The following is a 23,137-nucleotide window of genomic DNA, read 5'->3' as shown; positions in this document are numbered from 1 at the left end:
TAAATAAATAAATAAAATAAAGGCATTGTTCCATCTACAACTAAAAATATTTTTTAAAATTTCTTGTAGTTGTAGGTAGATAGCGTGCCTTTATTTTATTTGTTTATTTCTATATGGTGCTGAGGATCAAACCCAGTGTCTCACATGTGCAAGGCAGGTACTCTGCCACTGAGCTACAGCCCCAGCCCTATAAATAATTTAAAAAAAAAATCTTCTGTGAAAGCAAGAACCATGTCTTTTTGGTACCAGGGATTAAACCCAGTAGTACTTAACCGCTAAGCCATACCTCCAGCCTTTTTTATTTTTTAATTTAAAGACAGAATCTCACTAAGTTGCTTAGGGCCTTGCTAAGTTGCTGAGGCTGGCTTTGAATTTGTGATCCTCCTGCCTCAGCCTCTGGAACCCTGAGGATTATAGGCATGTATCACTAAACCTGGCAAGAACCATGTCTTTTCTTAATGTTGAGGTCTCACAATTAATTTCTAGCACATGGTACTTATCTAGTAATATCTAAAAATAAGAAAGAGGAAGGTGTATTGTTATAGCTGATTACCATTGTGAAGGTAAAAAATAAAATAGCCTCATTCAAATTGACCAACAGTAAGATAAGGGAAGAACAGCCATTCAACTGCCCTATTCCCTGAAGTACAGGGAGAGGAGCTTGATTTTCCAAGTTCTAAACCAGAGCACAGAAACAGGAAGCAAAGGGAGAGGGAGGTACTGCAGGTTTGAACCTTTATTGTGATGTCTAAGGAATGCAGGAGCGAGGCAGTGTATGCTCGATTAGCTAGTTGGAACAGTTTCAGCAGGCCCTGTGGTATCTGGGCTTCCATCTTCATAAGAGGACATATTCTTCCACCCACACAGCAAGTTTAGGCCCATGGAGCATGGTGAAGAAGAGTTGCAAATCTTTCTCTTAAATCCATTTCATTGGCAAGCTACATTTGTACTCTAGTATTGCACGCACGCGCACACACACACACACACACGCACACACACACACATACACACATTTGCCTCAATGTGAGTTTAACATCAGACGCCACTCACTCCCTCCCCCACCACATCACATATTCTCCAGAATCTCTGTTTAGCAGGTCCAAGTTGAAATGGCTTTTTATTTTTTTCCCATAAGCCTCAAAACACAATAAGACAAAAGTAGTACTAGACCTGCTTATTTTGACTTTACAGCATCCTTAATACCAGAAGCAGTATTTTCAAATGCAACAGTACGGTTTTCTCGGGGATATGTTTTCTTCAGCGTCATGGCAGAATCAAACACATTCTCTCAGGTTCCAGCAAACACTTTATTCTCCTCATTAATGTCTCCAAACTGTTGGAAGCCAAAGCCTAAAAGAGTCCTTCAGCAATAAATGTGAAACGTTTCACAGAAAAAAGACGAAAAAAAGTTGCAAGGGGATCTCTGTGTCTGTTGACTGAATTTCTGAGCATTTTTCTTTGGTGAAATCCCCAAACTTGAATAAATTAGGCGCAGAGTCGATAGAAATAAAAGAAGTAGTCTGTGAAGAATATCCCAGCAAAAAAAGGATCTGTTGAACAGTCAGCCAGATCCTATCAGAAAAGGAGAAAAGAAAGATGAGTGTAAAAATTAACTGTGAAGTATTGTACTTATTTACTTAGGGATCAATTTCTTATTAAAAAGAGAAGAAGAAGAAGAAGAAGAAAAAAAAGCATGCTTACTGGTGCAGCCACACGGAAATGGTATGCGCTGTCGGAGAATGGGGCGACAGGGAGGCTCCAAATGTGCTGGTATCCCTAAATAATGAATGAGAGAGATCCATTTCATAACCACACTCCACACTGCACTAGAAGGAGCACAGCCCAAGGAGGCATTTCCTTAAGACTGCAGGAGAGGTGTCTGCAATAACAGCTTTAGATGGGTGTCACTAAAACAGTCTGTAGCTTCTAAAGGACACAAAAAAGCTGAGCCAAGCCCTGTGACCAGGTTTAGCCAGCTGAGGGAGGTTCAGTGTGTCCCTCTCTCAGCAGGGAACAGAGGCCACAGTTCTAACCATCCTTCACTGGAACAAGCTAATGTCAAGGAGTCAGAAAACATTACCTGTGTCATCTCCTGGAAGACTTCTCCTTGGTTTTGGAATCCTTTGGTTTCCCTTTTACTATTGAAGCATATATTTCCAAGGGTGAATTTGCACTGGAAGACTATCAATGGCTCTGTTGTGCTTCAAGACACAAAGAAAAGAGAGGACAATTGAAGAAGCAGTTTCCAGCTCCTATTAGATACAAAGAGGACCCATTGACTATGTAACTCAGAAATCCCTCTGAAGTTCACGATAGCCATTTTATTATACAGGGCTCAGGGATACTGATAGACTAGCTTACATCTCATTATTACAGAAAGCAAGCCACCTTCAGATAACTACTGAAACACCACATGATGGTTTGTAAAATCTAATGTCATGACTTAGATCACCTCACTTCAGAACTTAATATTTCCAGAGATTTTTAAATAATCTTTGGACATATCCCCTCTCTTCACACTTGCAGCTAAATTTGCTCTTACCCGAAGTGTCTAAGATTTTAGATTCTGCCAACTCCTGGTCTAGGTAGATATTATTTGAAATAACAAGGTAACAAACATAAGTAAGGATTTGGGGGTGAATCCCATGAAAAATTACCAGGTTTTAAAGTTATCAGAGTAGAAGCCCTGCAAGAAAGGATGGTTCCTCTCTAGAGACTGACTCATGAATCATCACTAAAAGGATGAGATCCATCCTTCTTTGGAAACAATACTTTTGCTCAAATGGGAACAATTTATAATCTCAGTTGAGTTTACAGTAATCCCCTCCCTTATTCATGGGAGGACAAGTTCTAAGACCCTCAGTAGATACCTGAAATTACAGACAGTAGTACCAAACCCTATGTATGATTGTTTTTTTCTTACACATACAAAACATATGATCAAACTTAATTTATGAATCAGGCATAGTAAGAGATTAACAACAGTAAGCAGCAATAAAATAGAACAATCATAATAATATATTGCTTAAAATTTATGAATTATTTATTTTCTAGAATTTTCCATTGAATAGTTTTTCACTGTGGTTGTTATGGTTTGGATGTGAGTTATCCCCCAAAAGCTCATGTGTGGGACAATGCAAGAAGGCTTAGAGGTAAAATGATATGACAGACTTAACCCAATCAGTGAATTAATCCCCTAACCGGGATTAACTGAGTGGTAATTGAAAGCAGGTGGGGTGTGGCTAGAGGAGGTGAGTCTCTGGGGGTGTGCCTTTAAGGTAAATATTTTGTATCTGGCCAGTGAACTCTCTCTCTGCTTCATGGTGGCCATGTCTGAATCCTCTTTCCTCTTCCACACTCTTCCACAATGATGTTCTGCCTCTGAATGGACTACGGACTGAGACCCCTGAAACCATGAGCCTCAAATAAACTTTTCCTCCTAAAATTGTTCTTGTCAGGTCTTTTAGTCACAGTAGTGAAAGGCTGACTAAAACAGTGGTTGACCAAGGGTAGCTGAAATTGTAGAATGAGAAACGGTGGATAAGGCAGGACTGTTATATGTGTTATTTTAAAAATCAACCAGATTTTTTAAATGGTTCATAAGCCAAAAGGCCTGATTTAATGGCTTAAGGTGATCTTTTTGCCATTTCAGAAGTTATAACATATAATCTTATTTCCTTCCTTGAAAGCTAGAAATGAGTAAGGAAATGCTATTCCAAGTTATTCAAGGAATGCTAGAGAATAGTACATTTAGCTTGTAAGAATGGTACATTTAGCTTGTAAGAATAGTATATTTAGCTCTCTCTCTCTGTGCCTTGAAAGATGGTGGATTCTGTCATGAAACATTGGCTGCTTGAAACAAATCTTTCCAAGGTAAGCAGCTGAACTGAGCCTCTTCACGTGGGCAAAGCAGATGAAAGATGGTGTACAGTGAGACACACAGTGGGGCCCAAGTGAGACAGCGGGACCGTGGAGGATGATGGAGGGGGAAATAACTGAGGTAGGAGCAGGGGCAGAGTAGGGAGGACAGAGGGACGATAAAGAGCGGGGCTGTGGGGACATGGAGGAGGAAAAAAGGAGAGACTAAAATCAAGAGACCTGATTTCTTCATGGCACAATTTTTGAGTGAAGTGAGCTGAAAATCAAAGTACCACAATTACTTAAAATATTAGATAAGAATAGGTCACATTAGAGTTCTGTGATTTTGAAGGGAAGGTAGATAATTAAAAGTTACCATTAATTGAGTGCTATGAGTGGTACTATGAGTCAGGAAAGGGCAATACCCTTCCACATCTCCTCTCCCAGGGGAGGCAAGAGAGGGAGGGCTGTGTTGGAAGCCCAGGCCAGCCACGTACTAGCTGTGTTTTAGAGCACTTTTTTTTTTTTTAATCTCCGTACATCAAGAGTTCCCATCTATAAAACATAAACTGAAAAAATGCCATCCTGGGAGAACTGTTGTGAGGATTCTACGACCCAGGATTAATGCATACAGTACCTGGCACACAGCCTGTGCTCAGCAAATGGCAGCTGCTCACTACACCAGCATTAACCCTAATTCCCCCAGCAGCTCTATGTGCCATGGTATAATGCAGTACTCGTTTTATGGAGGAAGAAATGGTAGCTTAGAGAAAATAAGTGACTTTTCTAAGATCATAGGATTAGTGACAGTGACATAATCTGAACCCTGGTCTGCCCAATTCCAAACTCTGGCTCCTCTTTTATTCCCTCCTGTCCTGGAGCAAAGGGGTGGCACCTGCATTAATTAGCACTGCTACCAGGATCTCATCAAAATATGCAGCCCCCCATTCAGGGGTCAAGTTATTACCATTGTTCCCACCCCAATCTGAAGAGAAATCAGAAGTTTGCAGCTCATGAACTTGGAACTAAAGCTACTCCCGCCGCACAGGGATGAGTATAGCCCTTACATTCCTGGAGGGACGTGGATGTTCCCAGTTCTCATTCTGAAAACCCTCCCTCCACTTGCCACCTCTCCACCCATCATTAGTAAATGCTGACTGATGGCTTTCTATCTCCAAACTTATTGATTAAATTGTGAACTAAATTCAGACTTACTGTTCAAATTTGTATTTTATACCATGTACTTACTTGATTTCCAGAGAGAATTTGACATTGGTAGGTGTGTACTTATTAACAGGAATATTGTAATTATAATTTCCAGGTCTAAATATGAAAAAATTAAAACCACAAATCAAAATATGCAAGAAAGATGTTAAAAGGCTTTCTGCCACTCAATATTTATATATAAACTGTGAAATACTATATAATAAATAATAAATATAGGCAATCGAGTTTAACCTGGTATAATGTTTTGATTTTCAGAGACTTGCTTGTCAAATTTCAGAATGATCTCGTTCATATCTTGATATTAAACATACTACAAAGATTATACTTTTTTAGATCATACAAGAAAAAAAATCAAATCCCGGACCAAATATTCAAAATTAAACACAGAAGAAATAAATTCAGTCTCCATTACAGAGACACAGATTTCAGAAGACAAATGAGGCAAAGGCTTCAGACTCAGGGAAGGAGGAATGGGAATAATAAATACCAATTTTTAACCTTAAATAATTTCCTTTAAAACAAGGAATATGTTTTTCAGCCTTATTTCTTTTTTTAACCTGATAGAACTTAGAGTTTAAGTCAATGGTCCTGAGTTATAAAAACGACCTATATGGAAATGTAGGAAAAGAAAATACGTACTTTTAGAACCTGAATCTATTATAATTATCATAGCCCTGATTACAATAATGCCGCAGTCTGGCTGGGTACAAATCACGAGCCACTCAAGCAGGAACAAACTTTATTTCTGAACTTCACCAGCACACTCCACACACGCTCCCCAGGAACTCTCCCCAACTCCTCTAGGGACACACCACACACCAACCGGAACTCCCTCCCCAGGGCTGCGCGCGCACTCACCCTCCGAACCCCGAGAGAACTCAATGGGAACTCCAAAGTAGCGGGCGCCCGTTGCAAGCAAGAGCCATCCTATTACTGGACAGTAAAGGTCTAATATACAATTGAATCAATCCAGCATCATCTTAATGGCTTGCCTCTCAACCATTACTTCTGACAAAATGCCAGGGGCCATTCCGACCGGCTGTGGCTCTCAACACAATTTAGTAACGAGAAAATTTTAAGATAGAATTGTTTATCCATAAGTTTCTTCTCACTTCCCAAATTTAAGAGATAATTGGGGGAGTGGAGAGTTCCACTAATTCACATTATAATGAAAAATCCCAGGAAAAAAAATGGCATATTTGTATCTAAAACAAAGTGTTCCTTATGACTGGTCATCCTGTGAATTATATGGAGAAATAACTTACGATGAATTATAACCAACTTAATTATATGAATTATATGAAGAAACAACTTAAAATCAGGTAAGTGAGAAAAAAAGTAATTTTAGATTAAACTAAGTTGTTAAAAATGTGAAAGCAAAAATATATGGAATTGAAAGCACTGGCATTTCAAAATTATATCCATTTCAATGAATATAAATATCAAATTAAAACAACACATTGTGCACTTTGAATACAGACAATTTTTACTTTACCTCAAAAAAAAAAAAAAAGAAAGATAAGAGTGCTACTTTTATACCAAGTTAAGAACAGTGTTCTTTCAGTGAATGAGTGTATTAAAAATAGAGAGAGGAAGAACTGTCTTGGGATGAAGAGTGTTTTGTTCCACTATGGAGCTTAGATGAATGGAATTCATTTCCTATTATGTGCCTCCCAATATCTGCATGCTTCACAGCAACCAGCTCAGTTGATAATAGACTCATCTTATAGATGAGAAATGAATATGCAAAGAGAATAGACATTTTACCCAAGTCCTAGGATTTGGGCCTGTATCGTCTAATTCTTCTTCAATATGTCCTGCTACATTAATTAAGATCTCTGATACTTATTACATGAGTGATCTTAGACAAACTTTTTCAAGTTCTCTGAAAACTACATAATAGGTATAAATAAGACCAAACTCTTAGGGCTTTTGTGAGAATTCAATGTGATACAAATAGATGCATCATAAACAAATCAGAAAGCAACAAACAGGTTATTCTTATAACTCAGGACCATCAACTTAGAGCCAAATTCTATCAGGTTGAAAAATAAATAAGGCTGAAAATCCACAGGATTTGTGATACCAGTTCAAAATATAGGCCTTGCCTTTAAACCCAATAGATGCCCAGTAAAACATTTACCACATTAAGAAAACCTCACTCCCCATTCTTAATGCTTGCTGGAGGGGCTCGCATTCTATCCTAGATGTATCATCACCCCATACAGGTGATATGGCATATGGCACTGCAGATGGATGTTGCTGATAATTTTTGCAAAATCTAGATTTTTTTCCTCCTTACTGAAAAGCTAAGATAAGTCGTATGTTTTTCAGCAATTAAAATAATGGGAGCCCTAGTTACTAAAATATAAAAATGTCAGCTCACTTATAACCTGGAGCCATGAGTAGCCATGTCTATCTTTGTGGTTTATAATGAGCATCTCTGTCCCTGTGTCATGTGCCCTCAGAGAGTCAGCCACAGAGATGCTTCCTAGACATGTTGCTTTGGACTTGTCCATTAAAGCAGGAGACTGGAATCATTGGGGCTGTGATTTATTGACATTTGCTAATACCAACCATTTTATGATTCCCTTCTCCACCATGTAACCAATGTGTTTTCACTTAAGGAGTAATGTAAGCACACATTGGTTTCAACATGTAGCTTTAGATTTCATTCCAGTCTCAAAACTGAAGCCCTGAATAAATTCTGGAAACAACGAGAGCATCATGAGGAGGCTCACCTACCCGCACAGAAGGCTTCTACTGCAATACCGATGATCTATTATTTGCTGGATTTCCATAATCTGAATAGAAGTAATAGTCGTATCAATCCCTGAATTGAGAAGAAAAAGAAAACAAAGTAAACTCTTGTACAGGGAAAGAGGACTGTGTTCCAGCATAGTCCCCAAATTGCAGAATATAAAATAAGAGTTTCCCAGATAAATGGATTCTATTTACATTCAAATGGAAAAAGGAGGAGGAGAAGGGTCCAAGATTTGTTTGTTTGTTGGGATAGTAAATTTTAAGAAAGCCTATAAAAATACAGGCTCTAGTAAACAGCCTCCATAAGATCCAGAAGAACTTCTGGACCTTGGAAATCCTACTAAGTCCAAATTTTGAAAATGAAGATGAAACATGAAACACAATTCGATTCTGAAAACAGAAAAAAAATATATAGTCTGAATAAAAGAGGAAAACGAGAACTTCAAATAAATTATTTAAACCCACAAAGATCAACCACAATTTGTCTGCTGGTGGGTGATCATTTTTAATGCCTCATTATTGGTCAAGCTAGCATCGATTACAGAAACCTAGCTCCATGGGTATGTGCAGCGGATGGGTGTGTGGCAGGTGGGCTACAGCCTTTGTTCCTGTTTCCCATTCCAGTAATGCTTTTACAGCTCATGATTCTACCTGGCTCCACAAACCAAAAAGAGTGTCATTTAAATGTCAACTTACAGTCACTCTGCCAGTCAGAGCGGATGAGCTCATCTCTTACCGGGAACAAATTGCTTTTTTCTTCTAAAGAGGAAAAACATCTGTCAGTCTAGAGGGTTTGTTCAGGATGAGAATAAACCCTGTAAGCCTTAGTTTGTCTTTATACGTTGAATGTTTTCCCACCCTCTCTCTGTTTTTGAGTTGAAATGCCCCTTCCTCCAATCATATGTTGAAGTTCTAACCCCATTTCCCAAAATGTGACATTATTTGAAGATGGTGATTAAGTTTAAATGAGGCTGTTAGGGTGGCCTAATCCAATCTGACTAGTGTCCTTAAGAGCAGATTAGGACAAACAGGGAGACACCAGGGCACTCATGCCCAGAGGACATAATAAGAAGGCAACCATTTGCAGGCCAGGAGCAACCAGATCCTCAGACAAGATCTTGGACTTCAAGCCTCTAGAACTATGAGAAAATAAATCAAGGGTAATTTATGCGACAATAGCAAACTAAAACACCATCCCAAGTTGACCCTGTAGCTCACAGCTCCCTCCTTTTTAATGCCATACCACATTTTACTGCATAATTGTCGCAGATTTTATACCAAACATTTTGGCAAAAAAAAGGTACAACCACTATGTGAAGCTTTTAAAAAAAATGTGCCAGTATTACTTAAAAATCATTTATTACTAAACTGGCTTTGGTGCAAGATTAGGATGCACAGAATACTCATGAATATATGTTAAAACTGAATAGTCCAAATCAACGCACATCATTTCTTTATAATTTTCTGGTCTGAAAAAAGGGGGAAAAAAGTTAACACATTAGTTGTTATTGATGTGCTGTATTGTTGTCGAAATATTGCATTTGAGAAAATTTACAACAGTGCTGTGAAGTGTGGACTTACAAAACTTAATCTTCCGTGTCAGAAGATTCTGCACCATTATCTTTGGTTTGGTTTTCTGACATCATCACTTGAGTAAATTGGGTCTACCATTGGTACCAGCACACAAGTCAGCTTCCGGAAATACACTGACAATTTTTAGACTGAAAAAGTAGGTGCAACATTTACACAGTGGCGACAATTATGCGGTAGCATTTATTACTGAACCACCCATGTGGCTATCAATCAGTGATGTATCGGTCACTATACTCAAGTGCATTAGACTTAAGAGTATCTCTGTATTTTCACTTAACTTTTTCTTTTTTTTTTTTTTTTTTTGTCCTTTTTTGACCACTTCAGAATGGGGAAACTCTATTAATACTCTGATCCTCTGAAGCTCCTGGCACAAGGTCTTGCTCATATTGTGTATATTATGTAAACCAATTTTCTCTGATTAATAATAAGCTAATGTTAGTTTTATTTCTTATTTAGTTTCTGGATCCGTAGTGTTGATAATCAAAATCATTAAATACAGATTATGGGGGGGGTACCTTAGTGTTACCATCTCAGGATTCTACTTTCCTGCTCAATTTTCAGGGAAGGGGCTCATTATAAACTCTGGCAATAGAACTACAGATCCACCTTGCTTCCACTAAGCTGTGTTTTCAGGTTCTTAGAGACAGAGACTCCCTATAAATAAAATTTAGAGGAGCTGGGGTTGTGGCTCAGCAGAAGAGAACTCGCCTAGCACATGCGAGGCCCTGGGTTTGATCCTCAGCACCACGTAAAAATAAATAAAAAAAATAAAGGCATTGTGTACAACTGAAAAAAATATATATTTTTAAAAAATTTAGAATCTGATACGATAAAGTATTTTTTTAAACAGGAATAAAACAGTGGGGCTCAGAAGAGATAATATTACAGATTACAATTATGAAAATTGTTTTTCAGGGGCTGGGGTTGTGGCTCAGTGGTAGAGTGCTCGCCTAGCATGCATGAGGCACTGGGTTCGATCCTCAGCACCACATAAACATAAAATAAAGATACTGTGTCTACCTAAAACTAAGAAATAAAATAAATATTATTAAAAAAAAGAAAATTGTTTTTCAAAAGTAGAAAATAAATTTTAAATCCTCTAAAAACACCTCCAAATTGTTACTTCTCTGGAGCAAGACTCTTCAACTCTGAAAGGCTGGTTATTGGAAAGCTATAAATCTTCCTGGAGTCATAGAAATAACTCTCAATTTACAAATGTCTTCCAGCAATATTCACTTTGAGCTTACCATACATTCCCAGTGATTTTCATTATAAAATTGGAGATATAATTCACAATTGGCAGCTGAGACCTCCCCATAAACTAAATTAGAAACTTATGCAGAAGAGAGATTTAAGAATGGTGTTCAACCAAAGTATATTCTGCCATGGTAGAAGGTGGATATTGTACTCCTTATAAAACTCTGTTGATGGCTGAGTTCCAGTATAGCATCTTGGATATCCTTCTTTGGTCCTGATAAGCCAGATTCATATTAAGAAGAAGTCAGAGGCTGGAGAGTTAGCTCAGTGGGTACAGTGTTTGCCTCACATGCAACAGGACCACGGGTTCGATTCCCAGCACCACAAAAAAAAAAAAAAAAAAAAAGTCCATGAACCACCAATCAGTAGCTGAGTCCTTTAACACAGAAGGCCATTTTCTTTTGGCCATTTGCTCTTCTCAGAGTTCTGGTCTCAAAAATAAAATGTGCATGAATTCCAGATGTCTTTTGCTTTGTGATTTTTTAAAAAATCTCATCAACTCTTGCAATCTAGAGAATCCCATAGATTTTTCCCCCCACAGGATCTTTGCTTTTTAATATCCAACTCTTCTGTCTATGTAAGTCTTTATTGATTCCATGGATTAAAATAAGATCCATTGCATTCAGTTGGTTCCTCAGAGTAGAAGCTCAATATTATAAAACACTTTCCAAATCCTGACTAGTCTTACCCAAACCTTTAACCAAGTGTGTGTGGTAGAGGTAAGGCCAGGGCAAGAGGGTAAAGATAAGTTTTCTGAAAGACTTCACACAGACTTCCACAATCAACTTAGAACCAAAAGAAAAATAATGCCTTAAGCTCATCATGTCATAAAAATGCTGATTTCTTCTCACTTATTTTATTTGTAATCTTGCTCCTCAGGGAGAAGTTTGATAAATGTGCTTTGAGGCTCAGTAAACTGTTAGATATTACTCTGCATCCCACTGAGAGCTTTTCTAAAGTTCTTTTTTATTCCTTGAATTTCTTTTTTATTTTTGTTTCTTAATTTTTAATTGGTCTTTAATGTCTCAGAAACATCTGGTTTGGAAATAATAGTTGCCTGACTTTCTCTTCTTTTGTGTTGAGGAACCCCACAGTTATACAGTGCCATGGGCAGAGGGGAAGTAAGTACCAGCAGCAGAGCAAATATCCTTTGCTCAGACCCTCAAAATACCCTGCTTCTGGGACATTTCAATGGGCCTGGGCAAACTTGGAAGGGAAGAGAACACAGCAGGAGCTTTCTAGAACCATAGAGTAGGTACTTTCTGCATCTTCTAGAGTTAATCTCAGTTACGTGTACAACTTGTATCCAAATAAATGGAGGTAGGTTGGTAAATGGGAAGCAAACCAAGACATGGAGATAAGGGAACCAGATTCCAGTTCTGACCTTGCTCGTTACTGGGGAATCTTTTGTCTGTTTGTTTATTTCTGGTTGGATTTCAAAAATTTTTTAATTGACACATAATAATTGTCCATATTTATGGAGTACAGTGTGATGTCGCGATACATGTATACAATTTGTCATGATCTGATCAAGGTATGATATATCCACCACCTCAAACATGTATCATTTCTTTGTATCGGGAACAATCAAAATCTTTCTACTCTCTTTGAAATATACAACTAAACATGGTCAACTGGGGAATCTGAAGCCAGATCCTTTGCCTCCATTTTATCAGCTGTAAAATGGGTAAGTTAACATAAATCAAAAGTTCTTCTGATCTGGGGCCTTTGAAATCCTAAGGGATTCTATAAAAGGTCTACGATATTGTCTGTGGACATCTCTCCCATAAATTTGTCAAGCAGTTGGATTAATAAACATAATTCAATTCAATACTTAACTGGATATATAGTTACATGTCAGGAGCAGTGAATGAATTATGGGTCTTTGAACTGTCCAAAGACCAAGGTGGACACCTCCCTTAGGGAACTGTTTGGTGCAAAAGCACTCATCCAAAACCACCCAGTTGGCCTATTCAAAGAGAAATTCCTTGCTAGCCAAGGAATTTTATTTTATTAATTCATAACCTTGGGCTAAAACATCTCCGGCCTGGAGGTAGAGAATTATGGGCACAAGCTGATAAGTTCTAATTGGGTTGCTTTTACCCTTAGCTTCGATTCTGTTTATCTTGAAGAAGCTTTCTCATAATAAATCTTTCTGATGTTTAAACCTATATAACAAAGGTTCCAAGCTTGCTCATGGTCAGTCTCTCTCTACCAAGCCCTGGCCTTTTCTCTACTTGTGTCTGTTGGTCTTTTTCCTAATCCCCTCATCAACTGGTTCATGTAGTCCTGAATAAACTGTTGTGCCGGATGTGACAGTTGAATTTTTCCTATATGTTTTTCTCAATCAAATCATTGTAAAAGCATGTTAATAATGGATCCACAAGGTCATAAAGATAGAATATCACTGGTCTATCCGCTCTCTGACATCTGTGACTCTAAGTCCTTAAAAGTTTCCAGGTTCCCTGAAGATGAAAGTGAATCAAACATTTCAATTCTCTTTTTCTCCAGTTGAACAAAGGAAGAGAGAACAATTTTCCCAGTGTGTCAGGGAGCCTGGTAAGTTGAACTTAAATTTCATTTTTACCTAGAGAAGCTAGTGGCTCTGTCTAGATGAATATAGCCAGGCACCTTGGAGCAGATCTTCTTTCTTTAGGAACTTCTTTTTTTTTAATAATATATTTTATTTTATTATTTTTTTAATATTTATTTTTTAGGTATAGATGGACACAACACAATGCCTTTATTTTTATGTGGTGCTGAGGATCAAACCCAGGTCCTGCCTGTGCTGGCAAGTGCTCTACCGCTGAGCCACAATCCCAGCCCTTTTTAGGAATTTCGATAGATATGGAAACAAGATCAGCAGGCACTCATTGTCCCAGGAAGGAAAGCAGCAAATCTTTATCTGGTCAATAAGCTCAGTTCTCAATATTCTCTTGATGCCATTGCTACTTGGAGTGAACTTACTCAGAGTCAAAAACCCCTTGAAAATGAAGACTGAATCAGTCCACATCCTCTCCTTGTTCAGAATCCACTGCTATCCATACATCTTTCATAGGTGGGATGGTCCCTTCTAAGGACTGCTATCAAAAAAAGGATATCAAGTGTCCCTGGTAAGGACACCCAGGGTGAGAAAAAGGCTTGCCAGCCACAAGTTTCCACATACTTTCACAAGGGATGGAGGCTTTAGGAATGTCTGTGATAGTACTAGTTTTTTTTTTTTAATATATAAAAATATAGAGATGATGACGACTAAAACTAATTTCTATCTTCAAAATGAAGCCTTATCTTCATTCTGTAATGATGTATCTGTTCAAATCAGTGTTTTCATGAGAAAAGCAGCAATAGCATTGCCTCTTGTAGGTGTTTAGGGTGATGGGGAGGGCTCTCTGCCTCGGCTTCCTCACTAGGAAAAAAAATGGGAACAATTACAGGGCCTATCTTGCAGGCTTGAGGGGATTGATTGATTTTTCTGATGCAAGTTGTCATGACAGTAGAGTAAAACCTTCTTTTTTTTTTTTTAAAGAGAGAGTGAGAGGGGGAGAGAGAGAGAGAGAGAATTTTTAATATTTATTTTTTAGTTCTCTGCAGACACAACATCTTTGTTGGTATGTGGTGCTGAGGATCGAACCCGGGCCGCACGCATGCCAGGCGAGCGTGCTACCGCTTGAGCCACATCCCCAGCCCGAGTAAAACCTTCTTATGCCATAGTCATAGTGATTTGTAAGAGTTATTTATCCAAGACTAGGATATGAAATAATATCAAAAAGAAAGGAAATTACATTAGTGCCTCAAAACTTTACCCACTGACCATATTCAGTGTGTCAGGTATTAGAGCTGCCTAAAAATATTTTTGGTTCATCTTCTCAGGCATAAGTTAGATTTTCATTTCCCCATCCATTTTAAAATTAGATATGACTAATATGACTTGCTTTGGCCAATAAAGTGTGAGTAGAAGTGATGTGTGTTGTGCCTGGATGGAAGCTATGAATGCCGGTGTACAACATGACCTGTTTTCTTACTACTACAGAGACTGTGGGAATGTGTACTGAGATGGAATCTCCATCAGCTAGATCCTGAATGAATGATGACCCAGAGCCCTCTTTTGATCCACATTTGAAATACAGAGTGAGTCAGAAAGAAATTCTTTCCACATGGAGACACTACTATTTGAGTGTTGTTGTTTTGACAGCATCCTAATAAGTAAGACATATTCATATGTACTGTTAGAAGCATTATTATTGATATTATTTTAGATATTTATTAATATGCATATGGGAGACTTCAAAAATAATAATTTAGTATAAATTTAGAAGAATTGCATTTGATCTTACAGAGATAATAACACGGATAATCCTTGATCAAGTTTCTATATTTTTTTTTAACTTGAAATACAACTGTTTGTGTGTAAAAGGAAAAGGAAGAAGGTTCTCTGAATGTAGAATGCCAACCTTGTTTTTCACTATCTTAGAGCCTGCCCTAAAAACTCTAAATTAGAGTGACCAAAGTCTCTCAATATTTTGCCATAGTCTGCTTGGACAGAGAGCCCAAATACCACACCAATTTTTAAGTCCTAAATGAACCAAAATTTCAACCCATGTGCATATAATTATTTCACTCGGAGTGAACTTACAGGGTCAAAACCCCCTTGAAAATGAAGACTGAACCAGTCCATGGCTACTATACCATCTAAGATGGCTACTATATCATCTTAGCCAGCAATAGGCAAACGAGACCCTTTTCACTTGGTGAAAATGATAAGGACTTGAATCTACCAAAATGTCATCCCCGAACAAGGAACTCAATATTATTGATGATTGCCAGTTTGGGTACTTGAATTTTTAAAGATTTTTGCCACTCCAAACAGGAGAGCGAAACTATATCCGGAACTATTAACAGACATCCAAGTAGATATTGACCAGGGAAGAAACCTGGAGTTCAAAGCCCTCGTTGTTTTTCTTTTAACATCATTTACCTGCCCCTCGCCTCTGATGGATTTTCTTCTCCTCTTGGGATTGTCTCAGCACAGGACTCTTCATTCCCCAGATGGGGCAGCAGTAAGTTTCCTGGCAAGGCAGGATCTCACAGAAAGTAATTTCAGGTACTTGTAAGGAGGTCTGTGTGGTTGCCAGTGATGTAGGAAGCACTGCTGGGCATGTAGCAGAGGGGAGGGAAGCATCCACGTTAACCGTTAACCAGAAAGGCGGGTTTCTTGTATTGACATTGCACATGCAAGACAGGCTGGGTTTGACAGTGAGGAATGCAAAGACCTTACCTGAGGGGGAGACTGTGGGTGGCAGAATTGCCTCCTGAGAGTTTGTGATATTGCTGGAGGAGAATGCAAGGATTAATGAGACAGACCTTCAAGAATCCTTCTCCCAAAGGAATATAAGATCTGAACTCTCACCTTGGAGGGAGATCTGGGACACGCTGGTCTTGATCTTTCAAGCTAAGTATGTAAAGGGAGACTATCATCAAAGCACTGTTAAGAGAGGGGGGAAAAAAAAGCATTATCTGAAAGATTTGTTTCCATATATATCTCACACTTCCAGCTGGCCAAAGATGTACTCTCACAGGCCACACAGATGGGCACCAGGGGGAGGGGCAGCCATAGCTGACAAAAACACCATGGAAACCAGCACAGTTAGGCTTTTCTGCCCTGGTGAGGAAAAAGCCCGGGGCTTCCTGCAGCTCAGAGGCTCCTGGGGTATCCACACTGATGGATTTTTCCATAGAGCAGCTCTGACAAGCTGTCTCAGATGCGGCTGTCACTAGTGGAAGATTACAAGAGGAAGCATGTGAAGAGCAGGAGGCAGCCCTTGGCTCCTTGCAGGGTATAGCCAAGGCAAAGTTCACTTCCTGCTGGTGAAGGCCATCTACTGAGCAGTACAGGGAGATGGAAGGAGGCACAGGTGTAACCAGCTGTGGAGGCCAAACCCTTTGACCACCTTTGACTTCTTCCTGCTGCCTGTCTTTTCACATCCAAATTGGGCAGAGAAAGGAAAAGAAATGTCTTAGAGCACCCATTTCCACACTGACTTCGAAATAACAAAGGTGCTTTCCCCTCCCATTAGGAGAACTTGCATATCCAAATGGAAGGTTTCCCTGAAGCGTCTATCTAGGCTCTGGGACACTATACCAACAATGCTCATGCGTCCAAAGACTTTGGGTTCTCTTTGAGGGCTATTTCCAGCATTCTCAAGAGCCACACACAAGAAAGTCTACTGATGTCTTTTCAGTCTCATTGTGTACTTTTCTTGAAGCAGGGTCTACTGAATTGACTTCTTGCCAAGTTGACTTCACACCTGGTTCTCCAAACTTGGCCAGCAGTTTTCCCGGGTCATAGAATGAAATTGACACCTGCTCCTTTCTTTGGGGTAAACCCTGGTTCAGACTCTTCTCAGGTACACCACAGGCCAGAAACAAGAAGCCAGATACCTCCCACTCATGGTCTTAGTGGTCAACAATATTGGAATTCATAAGATCCAATAAATATGTTTTAAAAGCAGTCTCTTAACCTCTAATGAGGTTTCCTATCACCTTTCCACTGGGCTGACCATGGTCAGTGTGTCTGTTCCTGAGTTGGAAATCCCAAGAGAAGACAAGCACTTAGGAGAGTGAGAAACCTGTAAAGGCACTTAATGGGGATTCAGTATAGTAGCATCAAATTCTTGGGCATCTTTCGTAGTGGGCAGTACCAAGTCATGCTAAGCTGGGGGTGAAGCTCATGCTTAGCAAGCTTGAGGCTCAGGGTTCAATCCCCAGTACCCCCACGCCCCCCCCCCAAAAGAGAGAGAAAGAGAGAGAGAGAGAGAGAGAGAGAGAGAGAGAGAGAGAGAGAAAGTGAGTGAAATGCTGTGGGGAGCAAAGGGCACAAAGAGATCTGCTGGGAAGCTTCTTTAGATCAAGAAACTGGAAAAACTTTGGGGCCTTTGCTTGCTTTCTCTCTGAATGGTTATCTTCCCTAAGACAAGGCCCAGAAGCCAGTCCCTTCCCACACTCACAAAGCATTTTTTTTTCTTTCACCATGTGAATAGTCAGACTGAAAACAAAAAAAGGAGTATTCAAAGACCCAGAGAACACAGGCAAGATGACTAGTAATCAAAGGCCAGGGGGCCACTGGAGACAGGCTTGAGCAAGCACCCTGCATCCCAACAAGGGATCCCTCCCACCTCCCAGCAGAGGGACAGTGGTCAAAAGCCATCCAGCTTGCTTAGCAAACACTGTCATCCCTACTGCTTTCACTTGATTCAACTGCTCAGGAGATTTGGCCATACTTTCATCACACTGGTTGCCTTTGTATACATCTTGGTAACCCTTTGGTATAAAGTGTCCACTGAAAAATCCAGAAGAATCTTAATGAACATGGGTGACCAGAGAGAGTAGATTACAGCTGATTTCCTACACTCTTCTTCCCCATATGAGAAAGTTATTTGCAAAGCTAAGAAAAACACAAGAGAACATGCTGCTAAAACACAACAGTTGATAGAAAAAAATACCTGTCAACCTTCAGCTCATATTTAATTGCAGAAAGCCAGTGCCTTCTTTTTCAAAATATGAATTTAAAAGGGGCTCCCTCACTCTAAGCTATTGAAGGTCAGTGCCTAGTTTTAAGCGCTCTTTCCTTGTCTTCCAAGTAAATTAGGTCAGTACCCAGCTCACATGTGAGAAAAGAAAGATGAGAAGGAAAAGAAGACTTGACATAACATTGAAGTTTTTCTTACCAAAATGCCATCACAGCAGTGAGAATTATAACCAAGGTCTGGAAAACCCAGCTAGGGCAAAACTGTTTTTTTCCTGAAAAATAAACCTACAAAAAAGTTCATTAATGAACAGTGATACATCAGCACATGAACTGTAAGGAGGAAGCTGGAAGAGCTGCTCCCAGCAGGGGTCTTTGACACCACCCCATCCCCACCCCCACTCGCCTCTCCGAAAACAACATTCATTCAAAGCCCAGCCCCAGGCCCTCCCTTCCCTTCCAAGCGGCAGAATTCTCCCTTCCCCATACCCTGCAGACAATAGTCTATGCCATTCATTAGGCACTTATTTTTGCAGTGTTTCCAGAGAAGACCATCTATATGACAAGAACCCAAATGTCCATCTTTTACTAGAATACTTTTAAATATCAAAGTGTCTTCAGGATGTAAAGAAATAAATCCCCACCAAAGAATTTCAGGCACCATGATAGAACATGAAAAAGATTCTATGGCATAAAACCCAACTAAGCTCTCCAATGAACTCTCTCATTGGTATCTAATTCTTCTGCCTGTTTATAAGGGGACAACTCTGGACCCGTGTCTTATTTATTCTTACATCTACCTATTCAACACGTGTTTTTTGAGCTCTGCTATGTACAACACTATAGGAGATATTAAAATCAGTAAATTACAGGGCTGGGATGGTGGCTCAGCGGTACAGCGCTCACCTAGCACATGTGAGGCCCTGGGTTCGATCCTCAGCACCACATAAAAATAAATAAATAAAATAAAGATATTGTGTCCAACTACAACTAAAAAATAAATATTAATAAAATAAAATAAAATCAGTAAATTACAGAATGAGACAAACCTTAAAGACTGATACATGTTGGCATAAAAACTGGTGTACAAGGAATGGGTCGAGAATTACAGGATTGACAGCTGAGGAACTGGTAGGAAATCTGGCTGAGAAGTTCTCTGCCCATTTAATAAGGTGCCCATTAAATATGAGTTTCCTACCCTGTATCCCCAGAAGAAAGCTAATGTAATACTCGCTTTGCACTGGGGATTATGAATAGGAAGCTCACATTTCAGTTGCAAGCATATTGGAGAGTGGAGACAATTAAGAAATAGCTTCGATTTGGTCTAAGGTTGAATTTCTTGAGCTTGTTATCGGATTAAAGAAAATATTCTTCAATGTAAAAAGGGGGAGGTTAACTATACACTTTTCAACAAGTACACAAACCCTTTGGGTTATTATAACTGAGTCATCCATATGGCCACTGGAAGTTAGTCTGAATATCAAAAAGTCAATGGTATATACCATTCCTGTGTCTTAGTGGAACTGTTCTGGGTATGTCCTAACAGTATGCTGTATTATTGTTAAATTAAGTAGTATTATCTTACTCTTCACGGGGGCTTGGTTATTTTAAATCTCCATGATTTTCTCAAAATTCTTTAACCAAGCATAGGGTAATAACCCAAGACCTGAAGTCCAACTTGGAGTCAATCCTGAACAAATCATCTAAATGTCATTGATCCTCATTTTCCTTATCAATAATAAGACAGGAATAATAAAATAATATATGCTGATATTTTGGAGTCATTGGGTGGGTCCAATTAACAATGTCATGTTCTCCAATTCAGATGTGTGTAAGAATTACTATTGAAAACCTAAAGGCCCTGGAAAATTCTGTTTAAACAGGCCTCATCCAAAAGGGGGAGGGGCTAGGATTCTATGAGAAGTAAGATAATTGAAATATTTATCTGTGGCTATTTCTTCCCTCTTCCCTTCTCCTCCACATACTTTGAATTCTAACTTGAATTCTTAAGTCCTTCCTACCTCACCCCACCCTAGCTCTTGGAGGTGCACCTGCCTAGCTCTTGCAGGTGCAGAAAAGAGGAACAGAAGAGCAACTGGATGGGTTCTAGATCGGGTGACCTCAAGCTTTCTCCAGAATAGGTCTTGGCCAGCACGGGGAGCAATGTGGAAGTCGAGGCCCCTCCCAGCTAAGCTTCTTACCATCTGGTAAGGCCCATCAACTGCTCACAGAAAGTACTTGCTTATTAACGTCCCCACCAACCCAAGAGTACCACTCCCCACCACACATGTATTTCAGTGACCCAATAACTCAAGGAGGCCCCAAGGAAGAAAAGTCACCTAGTGAGTTGGTGATGGCTTAGAAGGGAGAATCAACTTCACAGACACAGCTGAGATGTCCTATCAAGACATCACAGGAGGAGCAAAACATTCCCCATTATTTGTACTTTATTAAATTCCCTGGATGAATCTGCTACACACCAACATAAGAGAATCTAGAGCAGCAGGTCTGAACACATCAACTTCAGTGAGCACGTGTCCAGCACTTTCTACGATCCACGCGCTCTTCTGAGTGCTTTGCAGACACCAATGCCCATATCCTCACAAGCACCCTTGATAACCCTGTGAGGCAGCTATTTTTATCATCCTAATTTTAGAGACAGGGAAAAGGAGGCACAGGAAGGCTAAATGCCTCACCCCAAGACCACACACTAATAAGTCACAGAGCCAGGATTTGAATTTTTAAAATCCGGCTTTACAATCTGTGCTCTTAAACACAAGGCTATGCTGTCTCCATTGTTCTGTCCCTAAAAACAAAAGGAAACATTTTGCCACTGTTATTATTCAAAAAGTCTTCGTGGCTTATTGAATGAACTAACCCTTCCAGTGATCCAGGAATTCTGAGGCTAAGATATATTTTTCAGACTTATCTTCACAATCCTCCTTAACCAACTCCCACCTAGTCCTTCAGTGAACCCAGTTCTAGCTCCCAGAGGTTTGCTTCTGCCATTCCATCTGAAACCTCTCCTACAGATCCATTGCTGTTGCCCAGCATACTGTCTATGAAGCCAGGCTCTCATAATATACTCAGGGCAGTGTCCTGAGCCTCTGCAACCTTTATCACATCCAGCTAAAACCCTTCTTTTTATTTTCTCCCCATCTCCCTGAGTGCCTTGTAGTTCCTTAGAAGAAGAGATCACATCTGACTTATCTACTACCAACAGGCCTCTTAGAAAAACTGCAAGAGTCAAAGAGTTTGTCCACACCCCAATTCCCATCCCATCCACACATTCAAAACACTCAATCATTTTATGCTTTTAATTTAAATTGTGAACCTTCAGGGGATATCCTCAGACTGAACTTTCCATTCATGTATTCATCTGGCAAGTATTTCTTGAGCACCTAATATGTACTTGTCCCTAAGGACACAGGGTGAGAAAGGTGAACCCAGGATCTACTCTCATGGACATATATAACATTCTGAGATAACTACAAAATAAAGAGAATCTTTGGGTGTAAGACAGGAGCTATAGAGATTGCAAGTGACCAAACTGCACCTATCAGGACTGTCCTGGATGTAGATATTATTTCCTTCATTCTTTTTGCAAATAAGTTAGTATAAAGGGGGCACTTTTCCCACATGTTTTTAGTGCTTTGTGTTTGTAGAGCAATATGTACCTAGCACATATTTAGCACATTTAATCCTATCAATGATCTTTGTAAGGTGGAGGCTAGAATTATGTTTCTCAATTTGATTAAGTAACTTGCTCAGAACGTGTGTATGTGTGTATAAATGTGTATATAAATACATTTACCCATGTATTTATACTTATTGGTATAACAAGAAGCTTGTCAGCAGTATAATAATTTAATAGTTTTTAGAAGAATTGTAAAATATTTCTGAGTCCTTTTATAATATTTCAACACAGTATAGCAAGGGGTGTAGAGAGTGAGCTGAAGCAGTGGCCTGAACATGGGGTCAGCCTTTAACAGGGCACTGTTACAAGTCATGCATATCTTGCTGGCAAGCACTACCTTTGGACCAGTGGTGGATAAGGGAGGAAGCTGAATTTCACAGCTTTCTGTGAATTGCACGGAGTAGAGGAGTGATTTAGGAGGGGACTAAGCTACTGGCTCACAGGTCTTTGAGGGAGAGGGCATCCTTCAAGTCAATACACAATTAACCTTCACTTTTTATTGGAAATATTATCTTACTTGATGTGAGTTGTCTTAATTAATGAAACCATCACATTTTAACCTTTGCAAGCAAGTGAATGCTCTTCCCTCATTAACATATTTAGTACTAAATTTAGAAGGGAAAAGAGGGATTTGAGGATTAACTGAAGTCCCTTTGAGATCTTCATAAAGAACTAGGTGAGGTCAAGGCAACCACATAGATTTTATAGCCTATGGCCATTTTCAAGTAGGGGCTACTGAGTTTTACCTGACCAGGACAGTATAAACAAAACTGGCCAAATAATATTTCTGAAATAGACATGTTCTACATTCTTTTTTCTCAACTTCTACTCTTTTAAAAAACAGTTAATATCCATTAAACATTAGTATGAATGACCATTAGTACAAAGACCTAAAGTATATGAGATACAAATTAGAGAATTCCACCAGCAAATAAATAAATGGGAGAAAAAAATTCTTGATCAATTTCTCTAAAGACTTTTATTTCATATAGAAAATATCACCTCTGTTATTATAAATTTAAGAGTATTTACCTTGTTGGATTTTTTGGGAATGGCCCTTCTTGGAGAAGATGTACTAACAGCTCTACTAAATTTGCTTTGAAAAGAGAAAGAAAGAATTGATTACTATTCAAATGCCTCTCCAGGAATTATATGACAAAGGCCCAGGCTGTCACTAACACATCAGCAGGTCTTTCTTTTGTAATGCAGTGATAACTTGA

General features: G+C 39.2%; 1 protein-coding gene across 1 annotated transcript in view; it reads right to left on the bottom strand.

The window, feature by feature from the left end:
• Positions 1-1,485: 1,485 nt before the first annotated feature.
• MYRFL (myelin regulatory factor like) overlaps positions 1,486-23,137 on the bottom strand; it is a gene marked incomplete at both ends in the record, with an annotated part of 115,511 nt that continues 93,859 nt past the window's right edge. Inside the window, 11 exons of the mRNA XM_081310853.1 lie at positions 1,486-1,572; positions 1,702-1,776; positions 2,081-2,201; positions 5,107-5,181; positions 7,831-7,918; positions 8,545-8,607; positions 15,674-15,844; positions 15,974-16,026; positions 16,106-16,180; positions 18,423-18,508; positions 22,950-23,013. Of these exons, the coding sequence (XP_081166979.1) occupies positions 1,486-1,572; positions 1,702-1,776; positions 2,081-2,201; positions 5,107-5,181; positions 7,831-7,918; positions 8,545-8,607; positions 15,674-15,844; positions 15,974-16,026; positions 16,106-16,180; positions 18,423-18,508; positions 22,950-23,013 (958 nt within the window). The remainder of the gene's footprint in view (positions 1,573-1,701; positions 1,777-2,080; positions 2,202-5,106; positions 5,182-7,830; positions 7,919-8,544; positions 8,608-15,673; positions 15,845-15,973; positions 16,027-16,105; positions 16,181-18,422; positions 18,509-22,949; positions 23,014-23,137) is intronic.

Source organism: Spermophilus citellus (genome assembly GCF_964194105.1).
Source record: "Spermophilus citellus genome assembly, chromosome: 10".
NCBI lineage: Eukaryota > Metazoa > Chordata > Mammalia > Rodentia > Sciuridae > Spermophilus > Spermophilus citellus.
This window is presented reverse-complemented; position numbering and strand designations above follow the sequence as displayed.